Here is a 20868-nt window from a genome sequence, read left to right as displayed (position 1 = left end):
AATCATATTTACATAATTACAATATTCTGATATGATTCACAATGAAGCCTGAAAATTAAAAATATATAAATGCCTTCTGATAAAATAAAAGACTTAGTATGAATTCATAGGGGGTTACAAATCACGGAAGACTCTATTAACCACAACACTCCCATTTACCCTATGTCAGACAAAACTCACTCTTAATATGCAAGGAGCCTGCCCAAGTCACCCTCTATCCTCCATAGCTGTGTCTTATCTGTCACAGAAGCTTTCTAAAAGCCTGAGTAATAAATGAATACCACTAAATGGCATAAAAACTATCACAAAAGAATATAATTGTATTTAAACTCAATAAAGCAATTTTTTTTTATAAGGGGGATTTTCATAACCCCCATTAAGATCCATCCTGTGAAATTCCCACTAGACCACTTCTAAAGGGTGAACTGTAAATGCAAGTCGAGATACCATTTCGTTTAAAATTACAAATTACCGCTTCAAATTTCTCTCTGTTCTCTCGAAGATAGTGAATACAGGCCATTCGGACTTCAACATGGCGAGACTGAGAATGCAATACCTAAAAAGAAAAAGCAACACACTATTAAGCATTTTGTTAAAATAAGATTTAAGTTGCAACCTAGACACACCCAAAAAATCTCACAACCAATAGACACATCATTTGTCTTTCTATAATTCTTAGATCTTTATTCACTCCCATTTCTTTCTCTAATCATAAGGATGGCATGACACATACAAACAGAAGTATTTCTTAAAACAGATGCCATTCTACAAAGAGCTTACTATCATTTCTCCTTTAGGTCACTGAAATACTGAAATCATTCCTTTAAGAAAATCTTTGTAAACTTAAGACACTTTCCTCTCTTGGTCAGCCCTCTACTGTAAATTGGCTCTTCACAAAGCAGAACTTAACAGAATCTCTGCTGTGCACTGCTTAGATTCACCCCAGGCATTTTAAATTACTTGCCTTATGTAGAAACTTAAGTCCACTGTGGTTTCAGGAAAATTAGGATACTCATTCTTAAATCCTTACAGGACTCTTGAAAGAACATCCAAGTGAGCAGCACCCAGGATGCAAACATGCTGCTGTGCTGTCATGCCAATAGCCTTGAAACTTGCTCTTATGCCCAAAATATTTTTAAAAATATATTTGTATTGATTTCAGAGAGGAAGGAAGAGAGAGAAATAGAAACATCAATGATGAGTAAGAATCGTTGATTGGCTGCCTCCTGCATGCCCCCTGTTGGGGATTAAGCCACAACTTGGGCATGTGCCCTGAAGGGGAATCAAACCCTGACTTCCGGAGAAACCAAGATGGCGGCATAGGTAAAGACCTAAACTGCTGCCTCGCACAACAATTTCAAAACTACAACTAAAAGACAGAATGGACATCATCCAGAACCACAGGAAAGCTGGCTGAGTGGAAATTCTACAACTAGAAGGAAAGAGGAAAGCACATGGAGAATCAGAGGAGCCGCAAAGGACTGAGGTATGGAGACACACGCACAGAGAGGAAGGGCAGCTGAGTGCCTGGCTGGCGTTCTCTGATGGGAGAGGGAAGGAAGCCCCTGACTGCACTGAACCCCAGTTCCGACTGCATTGAACCCCAGTTCCGGGCGAAACGCTGTGGACCCAGGCTCATACAGGGGGAGTCTGGACTGCCAGGTAGAGAGAAAGGCACACGGAGACTCAGAGACTCAGAGAAGCCGCGGCGGGCAGGGGTCTGGAGGCGTGCGCGCCCGAGTGCATGCAGAGAAGACTGACTGCTGAAGTTGCTGCTAGCGGAAGGGAGTCAGAAGCTCCTGACTGAACTGAACCCCAGTTCCGACTGCACTGAGCCCCAGTTCCGGGCAAGCCTGGGGGAATCTGGACGGTCAGGCGGAAACTCAGGGGAGCCGCAGAAGGCAGAGGTCTGGAGGCACACGCACAAGGGCAGGGCTGACGGGAAGCCAAGACTATCTGCTCAGCCCTGAGACTCCGTCCCATCCAAGCTGAGCACAGAGGCTTTTGCAATTTTGCAAGTCTGGTCCTATAAGGCTATCTCCAGCACAGGTCTCCCAGTGTAGACACATGGCCAATTGGCCTGGAGGTCAATTCCTCTCAGTGATACCAACAACAATAAAGACTTAACTGCAACAAGGCTGTGCACACAGACTACAAAGGGGTGCACCAAGACTGTCCACCTCAGGTGACTGGGGAGGCTGAGCCACTGGGCCCTATAGGACACCTAGCACACAAAGCTACCCTACCAACTCAGGGAAGCAGCGAAAATGCGGAGACAAAATAACATATCACAAACGAAAGAAATGGAGGAAAATAAACGACTGGATATAGAATTCAAAACCACAGTTATAAGGTTTTTCAAGAATTTCCTAGAAAAGGCCGATAAATTTAGCCAGACCCTCGAGGATATGAAAAAGCACAAACTAGAAATTAAACATACACTGACTGAAATAAAAAATATTATACAGAGACCCAACAGCAGACTAGAGGATCCCAAGAATCAAGTCAAAGATCTGAAATACAAAGAAGCAAAAAACACTCAACCGGAAAAACAAAAAGAAAAAAGAATCCAAAAAGTTGAAGATAGTGTAAGAAGCCTCTGGGACAACTTCAAGCATACCAACATCAGAATTATGGGGGTGCCAGAAGTAGAGAGAGAGCAAGATACTGAAAACATATTTGAAGAAATAATGACTGAAAACTTCCCCCACCTGGTGAAAGAAATAGACTTACAAGTCCAGGAAGCACACAGAACCCCAAACAAAAGGAATCCAAACAGGACCACACCAAGACACATCATAATTAAAATGCCAAGGGCAAAAGACAAAGAGAGAATATTAAAAGCAGCAAGAGAAAAACAGTTAGTTACCTACAAGGGAGCACCCATACGATTGTCAGCTGATTTCTCAACAGAAACTATGCAGGCCAGACAGGAATGGCAAGAAATATTCAAAGTGGCCGAAACCGGTTTGGCTCAGTGGATAGAGCGTCGGTCTGCAGACTCAAGGGTCCTGGGTTCGATTCCGGTCAGGGGCATGTGCATTGGTTGTGGGCACATCCCCAGTAGGGGGTGTACAGGAGGCAGCTGGTCGATGTTTCTCTCTCATTGATGTTTCTAGCTCTCTATCCCTCTCCCTTCCTCTCTGTAAAGAATCAATAAAAATATATAAAAAAAAAAAAAAAGAAATATTCAAAGTGATGAATAGCAAGAACCTACAACCAAGATTACTCTACCCAGCAAAGTTATCATTCAGAATAGAAGGTCAGATAAAGAGCTTCACAGATAAGAAAAAGCTAAAGGAGTTCATCACCACCAAACCAGTATTATATGAAATGCTGAAAGGTATTCTTTAAGAAGAGGAACAAGAAAAAAGTAAAGATAAAAATTATGAACAACAAATACATATCTATCAACAAGTGAACCCAAAAATCAAGTGAATTAAAAATCTGAGGAACAGAACTGGTGAATATAATAGAATCAGGGGTATAGAAAGGGAGTGGACTGATAATTCTCAGGGGGAAAAGTGTATGGGTGGTGCAGGAAGAGACTGGACAAAAATTGTACACCTATGGATGAGGACAGTGGGAGGTGGGAGGTAAGGGCAGAGGGGAACCGGGTGGAGGGGAACTATGGGAGGAAAAAGGAGAAACTATTGTAATAATCTGAACAATAAAGATTTATTAAATTTTAAAAAAAAGAGAGATACAAGAAAGTCCTTGGGGGGGGGGGGGGGGGGGGGGGGACAAAAAACCCTGACTTCCTAGTTCATGGGTCAACGCTAACCCCTGAAACACAGGCCAGGCTGCCCAAAATCTTAAAGCACCACCTGAAATAAGCCACACTTCAAAATGAACCAAATCCTCTCATTCTGTAGCCTGTGTTCTTCAGTTAAGCTACTAATTCAACAAAAGGATAATTTATTGGCCTTTTGTCTCTTACTAAAATTCCAAAGCTTTGGTTTCAAACAAACTATTATCAAATAAATGCTTAGGAACCCTTTGGCTAGCCTCCAATACTTTAACTTCCACACTTAAGAGAAGATCAAAATTATTTTCTATTATTAGGTGTCTCAAAAGATGATGTTCCTGGTACCCTATAGGACCAAGGTGGAGGGAAAAAAACAACACACAAAAACTGACATTTAAAATAACCACATCTCAACTACTATGAAGGCCACTTGAAAATTTATATTATAAAGTAACTTTAGGAGTTACAGGTCCAATTTATCTGATAAGGGATTGATATCCAAAATACGTAAGAAACTCATAAAACTCAGTAACAAAAAAAATAAACAATCCAAAAATATGAGCAGAGGACACGAAAAAAGATTTTTTCCAAAGAAGACATACAAATGGCCAACAGACATCAAAAGATGCTCAATATCACTAATCATCAGGGAAATGCAAATCAAAACCACAATGACATACCACTTTACAAGTCAGAATGGCTATTACCAAAAAGTCAACAAATAACATGTGTTGGTGAGGATGTGGAAAAAAGAGAACTCTGGTGCACTGTTAGTAAGACTGCAAATTGGTGCAGTCACTATGGAAAACAATAAGGAGACTCCTCAAAAAATAAAACCAGAAGTACATATAATCCAGAAATTACACTTCTGGGTATTTATCCAAAGAAAACAAAAACACTAATTCAAAAAGATATATGCACCCCCATTCACTGCAGCATTATTTACAATAGCCAAGATATGGAAGCAACCTAGGTATCCACAGATAGATGAATGGATAAAGCTGATATGGTGGGTGTATACATACACACGCAATGGAATATTATACAGCAATAAAAAAGAACAAAATCTTGCCATATGTGACAACATGAATGGACACCTATAGAGTATGCTAAGTAAAATAACTCAAAGACAAATACTGTATAGTAGTTTAACTTATCCTATCTAATAAAGAGAGGATATGCTAATTGACCCTCACGTCATCACAAAGATGGCAGCACCCACAGCCAATAAGGAGGGAATATGCTAATTGACTGTCCCGCCCTCAAAGATGGCGGCACCCACAGGCAATAAGGAGAGAATATGCTAACTGACTGCCCACCATCAAAGATGGTTGCGCCCACAGCCAATAAGGGGGAATATGCTAATTGACTGTCACACCCTCAAAGATGGCAGCACCCACAGCCACAAGATGGCGGCACCCAGTCCCCTAAGTCCCCCAGCTGCCCAGGACCAGCCTGAGTTGCAGGCGAGCCTTGGATGTCAGCTGCCCAGCCACCCAGGGCCAGCCCAACGGATGACCAAAGCTAAACAAGTAGGCTGCGTGGGGCGACCAGGCCGGCAGGGGGGTTAGTGAGGTACGACTAAACAACTGAACAACAGGCTGCGTGGGGCGACCAGGCCAGCGGGCGGGGGGGGGGGGGGGGGGGGCGTGAGGGGGGCAACCAGGCCGGCAGGGGGGCCAGTAAGAGGCGACCAGGCCGGGGGGGGGGGGCAGTTGGGGACGATTAGGCTGGGGGGGGGGCAGTGAAGGGTGACTAAGCCAGCAGGGGTGGGGGGCAGTTAGGGGTGACCAGACTGGCGGGGGAGGGGGGCAGTTAGGAGCCAACAGGCTGGCAGGGAGGGGGCTGTTGGGGGAGACCTGGCCAGCAGCAGGGGGCGGTTAGGGGCAACCAGGCAGGCAGGCAGGTGAGCGATTAGGAGCCAGCGGTCCAGGATTGTGAGGGATGTCCTTCGAGGGGTCCTGGATTGGAGAGGGTGCAGGCTGGGCTGGGCTGAGGGGACACACCCCCCCCCCGTGCATGAATTTCATGCACCAGGCCTCTAGTATGTGGAATAAAAAAAACAAACACAGACTCATAGAAATAGAGACCAAAGGGATGGTTTGAGGGGAAAGAGATGGGGAATTGGGTGAAAAGGGTGAAGGGGAATATAGTCAGCAATATTGTGGTAACTTTACATGTTGACAGATATTAGAATTAGTGGGGTATAAAAATGTCAAATGGCTATTTTGTACACCTGAAACTAATATAATTAATATTGTATGCCAACTATACCTTAAAATGTTACAATTCCAATTGAGAGATTCTCCCTTATGCTCACAGTGAGCAGGAAAAGGGAGGCTCCAGCTGCACATTTTACAGATCTCTTTGGATAACAGCCAAGGCTCATTTATATCCACAGAACCAGAGGCCCAACTGTCTGGACAGCTAGTATGTCCCTTTACTTTGAGATATACTGAAGATGCACTGTCTGAGATTAGCAATGAGTTTGTTTTCAGTATAGCAGCTGATTTTGCAATGCTGTCCTGGGAACTATTAAAAAGCATCCTTATATACTGTAAGCTTCCAGCACTGGAAGAACTGTCCATATATAAAAATAAACACCACACAATTTTTTTGCCAATGAATAAATGTTAATGATACTTCACATATGTTAAATCAGACACCATTATGAATCAAGGTATTATTAGTCTGAGTACATTGTAGTGTCATTTGATAGGGCTTTCTTGCAGTTAGCAAAGTGAAGCTAGTCTTAATGCGATTTACCTAGCAACAGGTGGCAGACATAAGTGAATAAAGCTTATTTTCCATCAAAAACAATGGTAGGCATACTATTTTTTTTCCTTTTAATAAAGATTTTATTAACACATGAAATCTGAACCTGTTACTAAGAAGCAAACTCTAAGCCAACTTCCATAAAGTGCTGGGTGCTGGTGCTCTACAAAGCCAAGCACTGGAAGAGAAGCAACAAAGTTACATGACAACTGTTTAAAAAGTATAATATAGTGCAAGTTCAAGGACACTCAGGAAGATTTGAAATGACAAATATCTTTGCAAATTATTATAGATGAAATAAGCTAAAAATAAGAGGCTTTTCTATCTTTACTTGGGACAAGGTAATGATAAACACTGGGAAAGACTGAGATACACTGCTTTAGCAAGTCCTCTAAGAGTGCCCTATTTTTAGCTCCATGGCCACAAAGCTGATTCAGGTCAGGCCTCCCGCAGGCCCAAGTCCAGAAGTGTAAAAAGGGAAGGGCCTATCTAAATCAGGTAAATTGGAGGGAAAGACTATTCCTAACTCAAGTCTCTACCCCACTCCCCCGCAATGACTGCCATTTAGATTACTTACTCTGACTCCTTAGAAACAATAAATTATTTTGATACTTAAGAAAATGTTGGCAACAAAATTAAATCCTTTGTACATATTTTTAAAGGGCAGCCTGAGGTTGGTGTAACTTCCCTTGCTCCCAACCCCCACACATACTTTGCCTTTGGCCAGAAGGCTCCATGCTTAGCCCATGTCTATGAAGAACTGAGCTTTCCCAAAATTCATGGTATTCAGCTTCCGAAACTCTGTATACTAAAAATCACGAGTCGCATAAATGAAGGGCATATTCCCTTAGGCCTAACTTAACACATTTTATTGTATCTCACTGTAATGGAATTTATCTGATGCTAGCAATGAGTTCTTAGTACAACTAGCTCTTGCCCCCTTCTACTTAAAAACAGAGATCCCACTACAAAATAGAGGCTTCTGTATAATCAAGTTCACTAATTATCTATGGCATGGAATACTGAAATAAGGTACACCTTTCTGCTTCAATATAAACCAAAATCTGGAAATCCAATTTCAAATAAATGCCACACTACTCTTACTTTTATTGGTTTCTACCTCTTCCGTACGGAACCCTTGCTACAGCTAACGGAATATATACTTTCACCTCTCCCCTCTGCTTCTGGAGTGCTGAGGAGTTCAGGGAGGCTGAGACAGGAGCAGCAGAGCAGCCGGAGAGGTGGAAAATTCATAAATGGGACACACTGTTTACCTACTACTAATAGTAAAGACTGGGGTGGGTGGGTGTGACTATATCCCACAGCAACACTGGAACATCCTAAATTTCTAAAAATGAGAGAAAAATAACGAACTGAAAAAGACAGAGCTTGATTGGGAAGCTTTAAGAATGTTTGAATGACAATGACACTTAATACAAAGGTGTATACCAGTTAAATCAATTTCTTGTTTTAAAAAAGATTTCATGCTACTGATGTGAAGAGAGGGTCTTTGGAAAATAAATGACTGGCCTTTTGACGTTGAAAAAAATTAGAATAGACTGGTCTACAGCTGTTAAGCAAAACATTTTTCATAAACAGAAATTTTGAAAGCTAGTTAGCATTCAAAAAAGGTGAGAAAAACAAAAACCTAAAAACTCCATGGAGGGGAGGAGTAAATCTTAAGCAAAGGAAAGCAAACTGTGAATGGTATGAAATACTAGTACAAACCAGGGCAGTAACGTGAAAAGTTTTATCCAACTATTTTAGCAGGTATTTTCAATATAGGATGGATTTTGGTGCCTGCATACCTACCAACCACACGGTGTTATATAACGCGGAACAGTCTCTCTTACCCAAAAAAACATCAGAAACAACTTCCTAAGCAACTGTGCTAGAATGTGATTTTGACCATTAACGGGAAAATTCGGCCAAGAAGGGCCTAAAGCACCCCCAGTTACATCCTTCCTACTATCAACACCAAAAGAGACTTTTCAAAAAAAAAAAAAAAAAAAGTAAATTACTTTCAGTATACCTACACTGCCTTGCAAAGCAAAATAAAGAGTGGAAACGACTCTAAGACAAATCCTTTAAAACATTCTATATTTTTTGAAGGCTGGCTTTCCCTAACTGCACATCCCCCACCCACACCCCCCCCCCCCCCCTAGATTCAAGGGGACAACGGCGGCCTGGACTACCCCACGTTCCAAAGTCCGGCAGCAGAAAAAAATAATGTTCTACGAGTCAAGTCTGGTGCAAACACTGGGTCTACTGGTGAGGACGCTCTGCTTATAAAGCGAGGAGAAGGTGAATGCGGAACAGAATGGGAAAAGATCACTTCGCCAAGTCCCCGGCAATCAATCCACTAGGCATGCCCTCGGCAGGCCTCGCAGGGGGTCCACAGCCCATTACCTCTTCGCCAGGAGGGGCGACACCCAGTTAATCTACGGGTTTTTAAGTTTCGATTTACAGCTTCCAGACCCCGGACGGCGTCCCATTCCGGCGTTACAATGGGCGGCTGTGACGACAGCGGGGCCACGCGCAGCCCCGGACGCAGGCCGCCAGGGCAGCTGCGGGCCCCCGCTCCCCCCCCTCCCCCCGCCCTCCCCGGTCCCCCCGCTCCCGACCCCCGACCCCCGGCCCCATTACCTGCTCCGCCACAGCCCGGAACAGGCAGGACCCATCCTTGGCGATCAATTTCCGATACAAGCCCAGTTTCCGCAGATAAGCGTCCATGGGCGTCACGTCCTCGCGGGGCCCCGCGCCGCGCTGGTCCCCGCCGTCGGGCGCACCGACGGCCGCCTCCATGTTGCCGGTCCCGCTGCAGGCCAGGCGCGGCGCGGGCTAGCCCCACATGGCCGCGCCGCCGGCTCCTCTGCGCCCCGGCCTAGGACGGGCGGCGGCTCTGTCTAGGGCTCCGCAGGCGGCGGCGGCGGCGGCGGCCCGAGGCAGCGGTCCGCGCGCTCCGAGCGCATAGGGGAGCCCTGCCTAATGCATGGCTGTGCGCACGCGGCCGCCTTCCGAGAGACCGCGCACCCAGGAGGAATGTTCAAGAAAACCCGAGAGCGAGAAGTCCCTCCTCGGCGGCCTCGCTGCCGTGCTCCAGACCCGGGCCGGGGTCGCCTTCCCCACAAGTTTCCTCGTCCCGACTCGGGTGAAGCGAGGAAACCCCGCCCCTCGCGCGCGCGAGGCCGGCTCAGGTGAGACAAGGCCTGCGTGCCCCGCACTCCCGACACCAGGAGCCCAAGGAAGCCAAAAGAGAAAAACGCGGCCTTTCGTCTCCACGCCTCGCAGGAGGGCACCGGTGGGGCGGGGAGCGGGTGGGGGAGCCGGCAGAGGGCAGCTCCCTCGCAGCCCAGAATTTGTTTTCGCTTTCGGCCCGACAGCGGAGAGGATGCCGGGAGGTGTAGTTTTTGGCAGCGGCAGGAAGTCGGCTGGCGACGGGCGGGGACGCGCTCCTGGGAGGCCAGCGGACTACAAATCCCTACAGCGCCTGCGCCGCCGGAGCCGGCTTCGCGTTTCCCGGGCCCGCGCCTGGAGAGAGAGCAGGCCGAGGGTGCTCCGCGAGCTGACGCGCGGTGACTTGCGCGCGCCGCTCGCCGGGCTGCCCACGACGCCTCGCGGCCGCGGGAAGTGCGCGCGCCCCGCGTGCGTGGAGTTGCCAGGGACACGGCGGCGGCTGGGTCGGCCCTTTGTGTATTCCCAAACAGAGGGCGCACCTGTCTGCACCCCTCCCCCCGGCCTCTTCTCCTGTTGTTTCCATGGCGGTGGCGTTCACGGCTTAAGTAGAAAATAGAGCTCGAAGCCTGCTGGAACTGGCACGGTGTTGGACGACACAGACGGTCCGTAAATCCAACCACGAACTGCGGATTCCTATTAGAAATTCGAAGTACAGCTCACGCAGTATGGCAAGATGCCTTTGCCACAGACGTTTTTGTCCCCCCTGCCACTGTAGCTGCGCACCCAGCACAAAGAAATGTCAGTGGTCAGAAAAATGTCGGTTGTTTTTTCCTTTAAAATGTCACCAGGTAATTGCTTGATAACAGGCTGGTCTGGCCTTTGGCTTCCACCAGTGCCTGGAGGCTTCCTGCCCAACGTCCCACCCTGGGAAGTTCAATGACGAGTTGTGTTGAGAACCCAGCATGTTTTCGTGACTCCCATAATTTTATTTTGCTAAAATTCAACAGCAGCTGATGTCCTAATTACTTAAACACATGGTTATTCGTAAAATGTACTCCAATCTGAGGCCACGGTGGAGTTGGGGGAGAAAGTTACTGGGGTGTTACTGCAAGGTTAGACGTGTAGGCAAAGACACTCTGGAATGGAGATAAGGCAGGCCCGAGCGTGAGAGTACAGTGCGAATTACTGAAAGCTCTAGAAATTAGTTTTCAGTGCTTTTGGTGCAAGCAATTAGTGACTAGCTTGTGTATCCATCCTGGAGCTTCTCAATATGATTTCTTTTTTTTTTTTTAATATATTTTATTGATTTTAGAGAGGAAGGGAGAGGGTGAGAGAGAAACACCAATGATGAGACAGAATCATTGATCAGCTGCCTCCCGCATGCCCCACACTAGGGACTGAGCCTGCAAACCCCGGGCATGTGCCCTTGACGGGAATGAAACCTGGGACTTTTCAGTCCACAGGCCCACGCTCTGTCCACAGGGCCAAACCAGCCGGGGCTCAATATGATTACTGAATGTTTAAAAATTCTATTTCCAATTGTGCTGTTTTTAGAGAATATATGTTACTGTGACCTAAATAAATTTTCTTGTCCCAATATTAAATTTTGTACATGGTGTAAAGAAATAAACATTATGGAATCACTTAGAAAAATCTAGTTTCAAGTCAGACCTGTTTCTTTTCTTCAAAAATATTTACATTGCATACACTTCTCATTCCACTCAAAAAGAATTACAGCCCTAACCGGTTTGGCTCAGTGGATAGAGCGTCGGCCTGTGAACTGAAGGGTCCCAGGTTCGATTCCAGTCAAGGGCATATACCTTGTTTGCGGGCACATCCCCAGTAGGGGGTGTGCAAGAGGCAGCTGATCAATATTTCTCTCTCATCGATGTTTCTAACTCTCTATCCCTTTCCCTTCCTCTCTGTAAAAAATCAATAAAATATATATATTTTTTAAAAAGAATTACAGAGATTTGCCATTACTTACAACATAGCTTGCCTTTTTTTAAAAAAAAATACGTTTGATTTTTTGTTTTGTTTTTATTGATTTCAGAGAGGAAGGGAGAGGGAGAGAAGAGATAGAAACATCAATGATGAGAGAGAATCATTGACCGGCTGCCTCCTGCACACCCGCTACTGGGAATCAAGCCCACAACCTGGGCATGTGCCCTGGACCGGAATGGAACCTGGGACCTTTCCGTCTACAGGCCGATGCTCTAGCCACTGAGCCAAACAAGCTAGGGCTAGCTTCCCTTTTAAACCCACAGAAGAATTCAAAGTAAGGTAACATCTGAACCATAGAGCTTAAATATTGAATTCCTCCAATGAGTAGATCCTATAGTGTTCATTTTATAAGCAACAGATTTTCTGATATGACAAGAAAACCATGCCTTTCATAACATTTATATACTAGAGGCCCCTTACAGGAAGATTACTGCAATAGGGCTTCCTGCAGCGGTCTCCTCCACCCCTCCTGCTTCCCTCCCTTCTCTGCTGCCCCGCCTGCCTCCCTCCCTTCACCCTAACCCCTCCTGCCTCCCTCCCTTCACCCCTGCCCCTCCTGCCTGCCTCCCTTCTCCCCCACCCCTCCTGCTTCCCTCCCTTCACCCCCGCCCCTCCTGCTTCCCTCCCTTCTCCTCCACCCCTTCTGATTCCCTCCCTTCTCCTCCACCCCTCCTGCTTCCCTCCCTTCTCTGCTGCCCCTCCTGCCTCCCTCCCTTCACCCTAACCCCTCCTGCTTCCCTCCCTTCTCCCCTGCCCCTCCTGCTTCCCTCCCTTCTCCCCCACCCCCCTGCTTCCCTCCCTTCACCCCGCCCCTCCTGCTTCCCTCCCTTCATTCACCCCTGCCCCTCCTGCCTCCCTCCCTTCACACCTGCCCCACCTGCTTCCCTCCCTTCTCCCCCACCCCCCTGCTTCCCTCCCTTCTCCCCCGCCCTGCCTGCTTCCCTCCCTTCTCCCCCACCCCGCCTGCTTGACCTCTGGGCCCTGGGAAGCACCTGGGCCCCTGGGGCCCCGTGTGCCCCCCTCTGCCTGAGTCACGGAGCTTGACTCCCCCATATGGAGATGCTGTAAGCGCGGCCAGATGCTGCGGGCTGGGGTACAGCATGAGGCCACCTAGCAGCGCCCCAAGGAAGCTGGACAGGCAGCGAGCTCTCTCGTGGCCGGCCTTGCAGACTGGCTCCTGGGCGAACCCATGGGGAGCCCAACCAGCCCCTGTGGTCCCAGAGGCTGTGGCCTGGCTCACTGGGAAGAGGCTGGCGCCCGGCACCTGAGTGCAGGGGCTTCCTTGTCACACAAGCCCTGGTGCCCCAGGGAAGGGTAGCAGAGGGAGTGAGAGGAGTTTAGCGGACACCCTGCATTCTCACCGCACCTCCATTCCCATCACCCCTGCCCCCAGCCACCAGGTACACAGCAAGAGGTCACAGCACGTCGCCGATGCCCGCCATGTTCCGCGACGCCCCTCGTGGTCAGTGCACATCATAGCGAGTGGTCAAACAACTGCCCAAGGGGACAATTTGCATATTAGGCTTTTATTATATAGGATTTCTTCAATAAGAATTTCTGAAGTTAATCTCATTCAGTGTGTATGGGAAATGTACTGTATATATCATGCTAAGATTGCACTGAATATCTTAAGGATATATTAGAAACATTTCCTGGGACTTCACATTTTAAAGTTTATGAACCCTTGTCTTGTAATTGAAAAGGTCATGATAACAATTGCTTTAATTTTTTTAAAGTCACTCAAATAAAAGCGTTGCTCACATTTATATGCAGAAAAAGTTCATTTGGGGTAGCTAATAATGTTTCAAGCATATTTTGTATTTTAAGGCTTATATATATTTTAATCTTATTTAAATGTGCTTCCATATTTTTAATAAAGTAATATCTCTATCTTCTAAAGCCCCCAAATTCATTTAAAGTATTTTGACAAGAAAAGGAAACCAAATATATGCTTAAATCTATAATGTCTTTATTTCCCATTGCAATAATTTAACTCACTGACAATAGTATAATAGAAATAAGAATGGACATAATTATTTCAATAAGTATTCTAGTATAGAACCTGAGACACTAGAGTCTACTCTTTCAACATTTTTTAATGAATTGTTAAATACTGAGAAAACAGAGGCCTTTATCAGAATTCATCAAAATTCTGTTATCTTGTAAAAATGTGGTTTTCAGAACTATGAGAAGAATAAAACATCTATTTTTTCCTACACTTGATGCCTTGGCAAAATTACTTATTGTCCTCACTCCTGCTGAATGAGTGCATAACAGCCTCATTCTAAACTGGCTGCTTCTGCTTCCAAAATTAGAAGTAAAACACCTGTTGTGTCTGACATGGGCCTGTTTAAGGAAATCCTTTAGGTATTTTGAGACCTAATCCAAGACAGCCCCTCTGTATGCCAAATCCCCAAATATAGCTTGCTGTTCGGACAACCTTAAAGGATCCTATGCCTTTAAACTGGACCACTTACTTACTTTCAAAGGATCTTTGTTAGCATTAGCTTCTGAAAATTTTTGAGAAACCACATCTGAAATTAAAATGTTCAAAAATACAGCCATCCCACCCTGGATACACCAGATCTTGTCTGATCTTGGAAGCCAAGCAGGGTTGGGCCTGGTTAATACTTGGATGAAATGAAAATGTTCACTCTGACCAGCAAAAGTTAAAAATTCTTTAAACAGAGATATTTTAATCAAATAAAACCTGAAAGATTCAATACTTCTGAGAACCCACCTCTCCTGTGTGGCTCAATAGTTGAGCGTTGACCCACGAACCAGGACAGTGGTCGGCAAACTCATTAGTCAACAGAGCCAAATATCAACAGTACAACGATTGAAATTTCTTTTGAGAGCCAAATTTTTTAAACTTAAACTTCTTCTAACGCCACTTCTTCGAAATAGACTCGCCCAGGCTGTGGTATTTTGTGGAAGAGCCACACTCAAGGGGCCAAAGAGCCGCATGTGGCTCGCGAGCCGCAGTTTGCCGACCACGGAACCAGGAGGTCACAGTTCAATTCCTGGTCAAGGCACTTGCTGGGGTTGCGGGCTTGATCCCCAGTAGTATTCTCTCTCATCATTGATGTTTTTATCTCTGCCTCCCCTTCCTCTCTCTAAAATCAGTAAAAAACATATTTTAAAAAAATACTCCTGAGAACCTAATAAAATTAATCAAATTCATCTTATGCAAATGGGTCAACTAGCTTTTTTTCCTTGTATACAATCAAGTCTGTTTAGAGCTAATAATTGTACTGGATGGAATTTTTTATTAAAAAAAAAAAAAAAAGATACGTGTGGACGAAAGGGGCCACATGCTAACCTGACAAGCTCAGGGGAGGCCTGCATGGCAGTCTTGCAAACTCAAAGACCTGAAGAAACCAAAAAGGATGGTCTGAAATTAAACTTTAACTAAAAGCACTTATGGTGGGTAGTCACCTCTTAGGCAAGTATCTTCACTGACAAAGTCAACCTTTACCTTAACTGAGCCTATCTGTCTTTTTGCATCTATGATAACATATCCTTGAAATGTCTGGGTAACTTGTAACTTCCCTTTTTCTGGACCCCTTGGGGTACAACCTAATGTGCCTGGGCGCCAGGACAAATACCACAAATTCCTTCATTGTTATCATATTAATTGTTCCTGTACCCACTTAAATTAATTGTTCCTGTACCCACTTGAAATGTGTCTATCATTTTACTTCTTATCCAATCCCAGAGGTTTCCCGGCTTTGCTTTCTCCCGCCTCTCTAATCTATCACCAATGGATTTCATATAACCCACCTATGTCCCCTCCTTTGATTGCAATGTATAAAAATAGATGAGAAACTGCCATTCTCAGGAGCATTATCTCAATCCATTGAGGTTCTACTTCCGGCAATTGTTGACAGTTTGGCTCAAATAGACAAAAATTCTTTACAGGTTTCAATGTTTCTACGTTAACATAGATTTTCTGGAGTTTCCCCCCCCCCCCCCTTCCAATAAAAGTTTAGATGTTATAGTAGCCAGCCTCTGAGATGGCCCCCAATAATCCCTGCCTCCTAGTATTCACACTCTTATATAATCGTCCCCACCTTGTACCGAGGTTGGTCTACATGATCCATAGAATCTAGTAGAGCAAAAGTGATGGTATGTTGCTTTTACTCTGTATGTCACTTCTGAGATTAGGTTATAGAAAACACGTGGTATTTTGTTGCTGTCTGACACTCCCTCTCTCATGGATAGGTGACTTCGGTGGGAGGTAGTTGCTGTAGGTCCTAAGCAGAATTTCAGAGGTTCTCTGGGTAGAAAACTACAGCCTTCTGCCAACAGCCATGTGAGAGCTTTGAAGCAAATCCTCCAACTCAGTCAAGCTTTCAGATGATTGCAGCCCTGGCTGAAATCTGGACTGCAACCTCGTGAGAAACCTGGAGCCAGAACCATCCAGCTAACCTCAGATTCTTTTTAAATTTTTTAAAATATATTTTTTAAATTTATTTTTTATTTTTTTTAAATATATTTTATTGACTTTTTACAGAGAGGAAAGGAGAGGGACAGAGAGCTAGAAACATCGATGAGAGAGAAACATCGACCAGCTGCCTCCTGCACACCCCGTACTGGGGATGTGCCCGCAACCAATGTACATGCCCTTGACCGGAATCGAACCTGGGACCCTTCAGTCCGCAGACCGACGCTCTATCCACTGAGCCAAACCGGTTTCGGCACCTCAGATTCTTTTTAAATTTTTTAAAATATATTTGTATTGATTTGGGAGAGGGAGAGAGAGATTGAAACATTAATGATGAGAGAAAATCATTGATTGGCTGCTTCCTGCACGCCCCACAGTGGGGATCAAGCCTGCAACCCAGGCATATGCCCTTGGCCAGAATCAAACCCGGGACTCTTCAGTCCGCAGGCCAAAGCTCTATCCGCTGAGCCAAACCAGCTAGGGCTAAGCTCAGATTCTTGATTCTGAGATTCTGAGATTCCTGACTTCAGGAACTGTGTGAGATAATAAATGTTTGTTGTATTAAATTAAGCACTTAGATTTTGGAATAATTTGTTATACAGCAATCAATAAGTAATTCAGATATAATACTTTTTTTTCTCTTCACTGGGTAGACATAGAATGTATTTCAATAATTCATCAAAATAATCACTAACTTAATATCCTTAGTGGTTTTCTTAGTTCTCTAATAAACTAACCAGTAAGTTGAATTTTTTTTATGACTCTAATTATATGAGATTTTTTTAAAAATTTCTTTATTGATTAAGGTATCACATATTTGTACTCATCCCCCCATTCCCATCCCACACCCCTCCCCACGCATGCCCCCACCCCCCTGTTGTCCTTAACCACTGGTTAGGTTCATATGCATGCACACAAGTCCTTTGGTTGATCTCTCCCCTATATCCCCACCCTCCCCTACAGTAAGTGGAATTTTTAAAATATAAAATCCTTTACAAAAACAGAGTAAAACCTGCCCGGCCAGCATGGCTCAGTGATTGAACTCCGGCCTATGAATCAGGAGGTCACAGTTCGATTACCAGTCAGGGCACATGCCCAGGGTTCGGGCTCTATCCTCAATGTGGGGCATGCAGGAGGCAACCAATCAATGATTCTCTCTCCATCATTGATCTCTCTCTCTCTCTCTCTCTCTCTCTCTCTCTCTCTCTCTCTCTCCCTTTTTCTCTCTGAAATCAATAAAAATATATTTTAAAAAAAGAGTAACTGAAGGATGTCTGAACTTGATTGCCACATAGTATTTTGATTTGCTTTCTGTAAAAATTCAAGTAATTGAATCAATCCTACAACACCAAATTGACCATTATATTGATCCTAGGACTGACACTTTGCAAATTACTTTTCCCAGAGTCCTTTGCCATCTGGCTGTTGAATTCTGCCATTAGGAAGCACTCAGAGGTAGCGGATTCCTAGCTCCAAAGGGGCACTTCTCCCAAAGAGGTGAATACTAGTCTCATTCTTTCCCCTTTTGTCTCCCCAGACCTAAATGTAGCTGTTGTTTCTGCTGTTGGCTCTGGGTTAACCCAGTGTTCCACTCTTGTTTTCTCAGTCCTATAATTCTTGAGTAATCAATTCTCTACATAAAATCTCATGTTAAAATACCTAGTGCCCTTCCTTCTCTTCTCTTCTCTTCTCTTCTCTTCTTTTCTCTCCTCTTCTCTCCCCCAATTGAACTCTGGCTAATACAATATTTCACTCTGTTACCTGTAAGATGCAGGAATTTCCACCTCTTCCTTCATAAAGAATTGGAAAGACTGAGTCTACTCAAGATTCATTTGCTGTAGTTCACATTTCAACTCTACATCTGTTCCTAGAGAGAAGCTTGAAAAGATTGATGGGGCTGTATTGACTACTTGCAATCAGAAAATGTTTCGGTAGCTGTATTTACGATGTCAAAACAGAGAAAAAGCAAAATACTTGTTATATCAGTCAAGTTTTTGTTCTCAAGTATGGCAAATAACTGATTTGAGTTATTATCACACAACAGACAAAGTTTTCCTTCTATTTTTCTTTCTCTTTTAACTGAAATTACAAGCCATCCAGAATTCAAAGGCTAATTTTGTACCAATAAAGAAACAGCAAGGATACAAAGTCTTCACTCTGAAAAACCATCAGAAAGCTGGACTAATTAAATCAGGCTTCACTTAATGTTGAATTTGAATTTAAAATTAACAATGGGAAAGGAGACTCTAGTGAAAGCTTAAGCCTTCAGAAACCTTTTGTTTTAAATACTTCCCTATGGTTTAGCCCACATGCAAAAAAACAGTTAATCTGCAGATGGGCACACATTCACAAATGAACTATTCAGTGTTGCAAATAAATACATTCACAGCCAATCAAATCCTTTCTTCAAATGGGCAGATTTTCATCTGGACCCCAAGAGACAGGAACACACACATACATATCTCTCTGGTGTTTCTGAAGGCTATCTTAGAGGAACTATTTTTCCTGTAACCAATAACACTAAGGATTGTATATGTGTTTACTTCATGTGTTTACTTCTGAGAGATTTTCCAATAGCTCAGTTGCATTCTTTTTTCTGATTATTGCTGAAATGAAAAAGAAAATCAGACAAGTAGATGCATTGTCCTTGAATAGCACTGTTTATTACTCAATTCTTAATAGCAAAGAAAGAAAGAAAGAAGGAAGGAAGGAAGGAAGGAAGGAAGGAAGAAAGAAAGAAAGAAAGAAAGAAAGAAGAAAGAAAGAAATTCAAATGTATTTAAGTTATCAAGAGCCACACCAGAAAATAGCAAAATTCTCTACTTAGAGGGGCTGAAAATTAAGTGCAAACCCATAATCACCCCCCTCCCACCCTGCCCTCTTTCCATGTTCTTCCAAAAAGAAAACAAATTAGTTTCTCAAAAGCCAGAGAGCAAAATTGAAGAGGACCTCAGAGAGCAAAAGAGCATATCCCTAAGTACACACCAGAAAAATGCCTAAATTGAACAATCCCCCTGCACGGGAAGCAGTATGTGCACCACTGTTTGCCTATGAGGATTTTTCTTATCTCTTTCCTATTTAAAACATGAAGTGGGTAGAACATTTTAATCCAGAGTTTTTACTGTTGTAACCTAAGAACAACTAATTGAGGGTTTTAAATAGGTTAAGTGTCACCATGGAAACAAAAAGAAATCTCTCTGAGATACTAGTATGCTTCTGCCTGGAGGTTAACACTAAAAAAGAAGATGGGGCTCAAAGTATATGATCAAGTCATGCACTTTTGAGCTAGCTGAACCTTTGGTCTGCGACTAGCCCTGAAAATGGATTTTTAATGTCCAAGTATATTATTGTTGGTTGCTTTATAAAACGGTGTGATCTCTATGGGGAACAATTTGCAAATGATCATCAAAATTACAATTACACATACTCTCTGACCCAGCAGGTCTTCTGGGAATTTGTCCTACACATTTACAGAATTTACTGATATAAATAGCATATACATATATGCTAAATAATGCATAGATGAGGTTACTTGTTGGAACATTATCTGTAATAGCAAAAGCCTGGAAACAACCTAAATTTCTATTAATAGGGCACTGGCTAAAATAAAGTATGGGCCGAAACCGGTTTGGCTCAGTGGATAGAGCGTCGGTCTGCGGACTGGAAGGTCCCAGGTTCGATTCCGGTCAAGGGCATGTACATTGGTTGCGGGCACATCCCCGGTAGGGGGCGTGCAGGAGGCAGCTGGTCGATGTTTCTCTCTCATCGATGTTTCTAGCTCTCTATCCCTCTCCCTTCCTCTCTGTGAAAAATCAATAAAATATATTTTAAAAAAAATAAAATAAAATAAAGTATGGACTATTATGCAGCCATATTGATATGGAATGATAGACAATATTAATTAAAGCAAAAAGGGCAAGTGCACTAACAAACAATTTGTATAGAATGCTACTATTTATGTAAAAGGAAGGGATCATGTTTATTTGTTTTTACGTGCATTACATATCTTGTATGGATTCACCAGAAAAGTGCTGGCCTTGATTGCCTCATAAGCAGTAGAGCTGGGTAACTGGGGGACAGGGATGAAAGGGAGTTCTTGCATTGCATATTTCTTAGTAGCTTTTGAATTTCAAACCATGTAGATGTACTATTTGAAAAAAATCAATAAAAGTAAAACAAAATGAAAATATATACAGGTGAACAAACTGTTCACTGACCCACAAAAGTTTCACTGGTTCTGCCCACATTTAGAGATGTCTTATTATCTCTGTCTTTCATCTTGTAAAAAAGATTTTCTAACATGGAAAAAGTTTGATCTGAATAATGTATGAAAATAGTAATAGCTAGTTGAACACATGGTATGTGCCAGGCAATATATTCAGTTTTTCACATATATTGTCCCTTTTAATTATCATAGTTCCATGAGACAGCTACTATTATCTTCACTTACAGAGAAGGACATTCATGTAACTAATACAGCTAGGATCCACACCCCAGTCTTACTGACTCAAAAACTTGTGTTCAATCACTCTGCCATACTGTTGGGCTTTTCTTCTTTTAAAATACTTAAATTCTTCAAAGACCTTTGGCTGTACATCAGCTTACTAAAATTGGATAAGTGGAAAACAATGTTTAGGCATCATTTGGCAACTGGTTATCTCATTTGATCAGTAAAAAAAAAAAAAAGGAAAACATTGTTTCAGAATAGAAGCCAAAT

General features: G+C 43.8%; 2 protein-coding genes across 5 annotated transcripts in view; one reads left to right on the top strand and one right to left on the bottom strand.

Moving 5' to 3' along the window:
* OTUD4 (OTU deubiquitinase 4) overlaps positions 1 to 9374 on the bottom strand; it is a 46857-nt gene extending 37483 nt beyond the window's left edge. For 3 of the 4 annotated variants that reach the window (XM_054717704.1, XM_054717701.1, XM_054717702.1), the window contains exons 1-2: positions 9170 to 9374; positions 473 to 556 (exon numbers count right to left, since the gene is read on the bottom strand). In XM_054717704.1, coding sequence (XP_054573679.1) covers positions 473 to 556; positions 9170 to 9328 — 243 coding nt within the window. In that variant the 5' untranslated portion in view covers positions 9329 to 9374. Of the gene's footprint in view, positions 1 to 472; positions 557 to 8932; positions 8954 to 9169 lie in introns of those variants that run through there. The other variant, XM_054717703.1, reaches the window with a different exon arrangement.
* A 141-nt stretch (positions 9375 to 9515) lies between these two features.
* LOC129149464 (uncharacterized) lies at positions 9516 to 11297 on the top strand. The gene is made up of 2 exons (XM_054717705.1): positions 9516 to 9720; positions 9907 to 11297. The coding sequence occupies exons 1-2, from the start codon at positions 9516 to 9518 to the stop codon at positions 10314 to 10316; spliced, it is 615 nt and encodes a 204-aa protein (XP_054573680.1). The 3' UTR covers positions 10317 to 11297.
* The last annotated feature ends 9571 nt before the right edge of the window (positions 11298 to 20868 follow it).

Source organism: Eptesicus fuscus, chromosome 6 (genome assembly GCF_027574615.1).
Source record: "Eptesicus fuscus isolate TK198812 chromosome 6, DD_ASM_mEF_20220401, whole genome shotgun sequence".
NCBI classification, from domain to species: Eukaryota; Metazoa; Chordata; class Mammalia; order Chiroptera; family Vespertilionidae; genus Eptesicus; species Eptesicus fuscus.
This window is presented reverse-complemented; position numbering and strand designations above follow the sequence as displayed.

Coding starts and splice junctions, on each gene's coding strand:
- LOC129149464 (XM_054717705.1), top strand. CDS start 9,516: ATGGCTGTGCGCACGCGGCCGCCTTCCGAGAGACCGCGCACCCAGGAG. Junction 9,721..9,906: donor CGCGCGCGAGGCCGGCTCAG/GTGAGACAAGGC, acceptor TCGGCCCGACAG/CGGAGAGGATGCCGGGAGGT.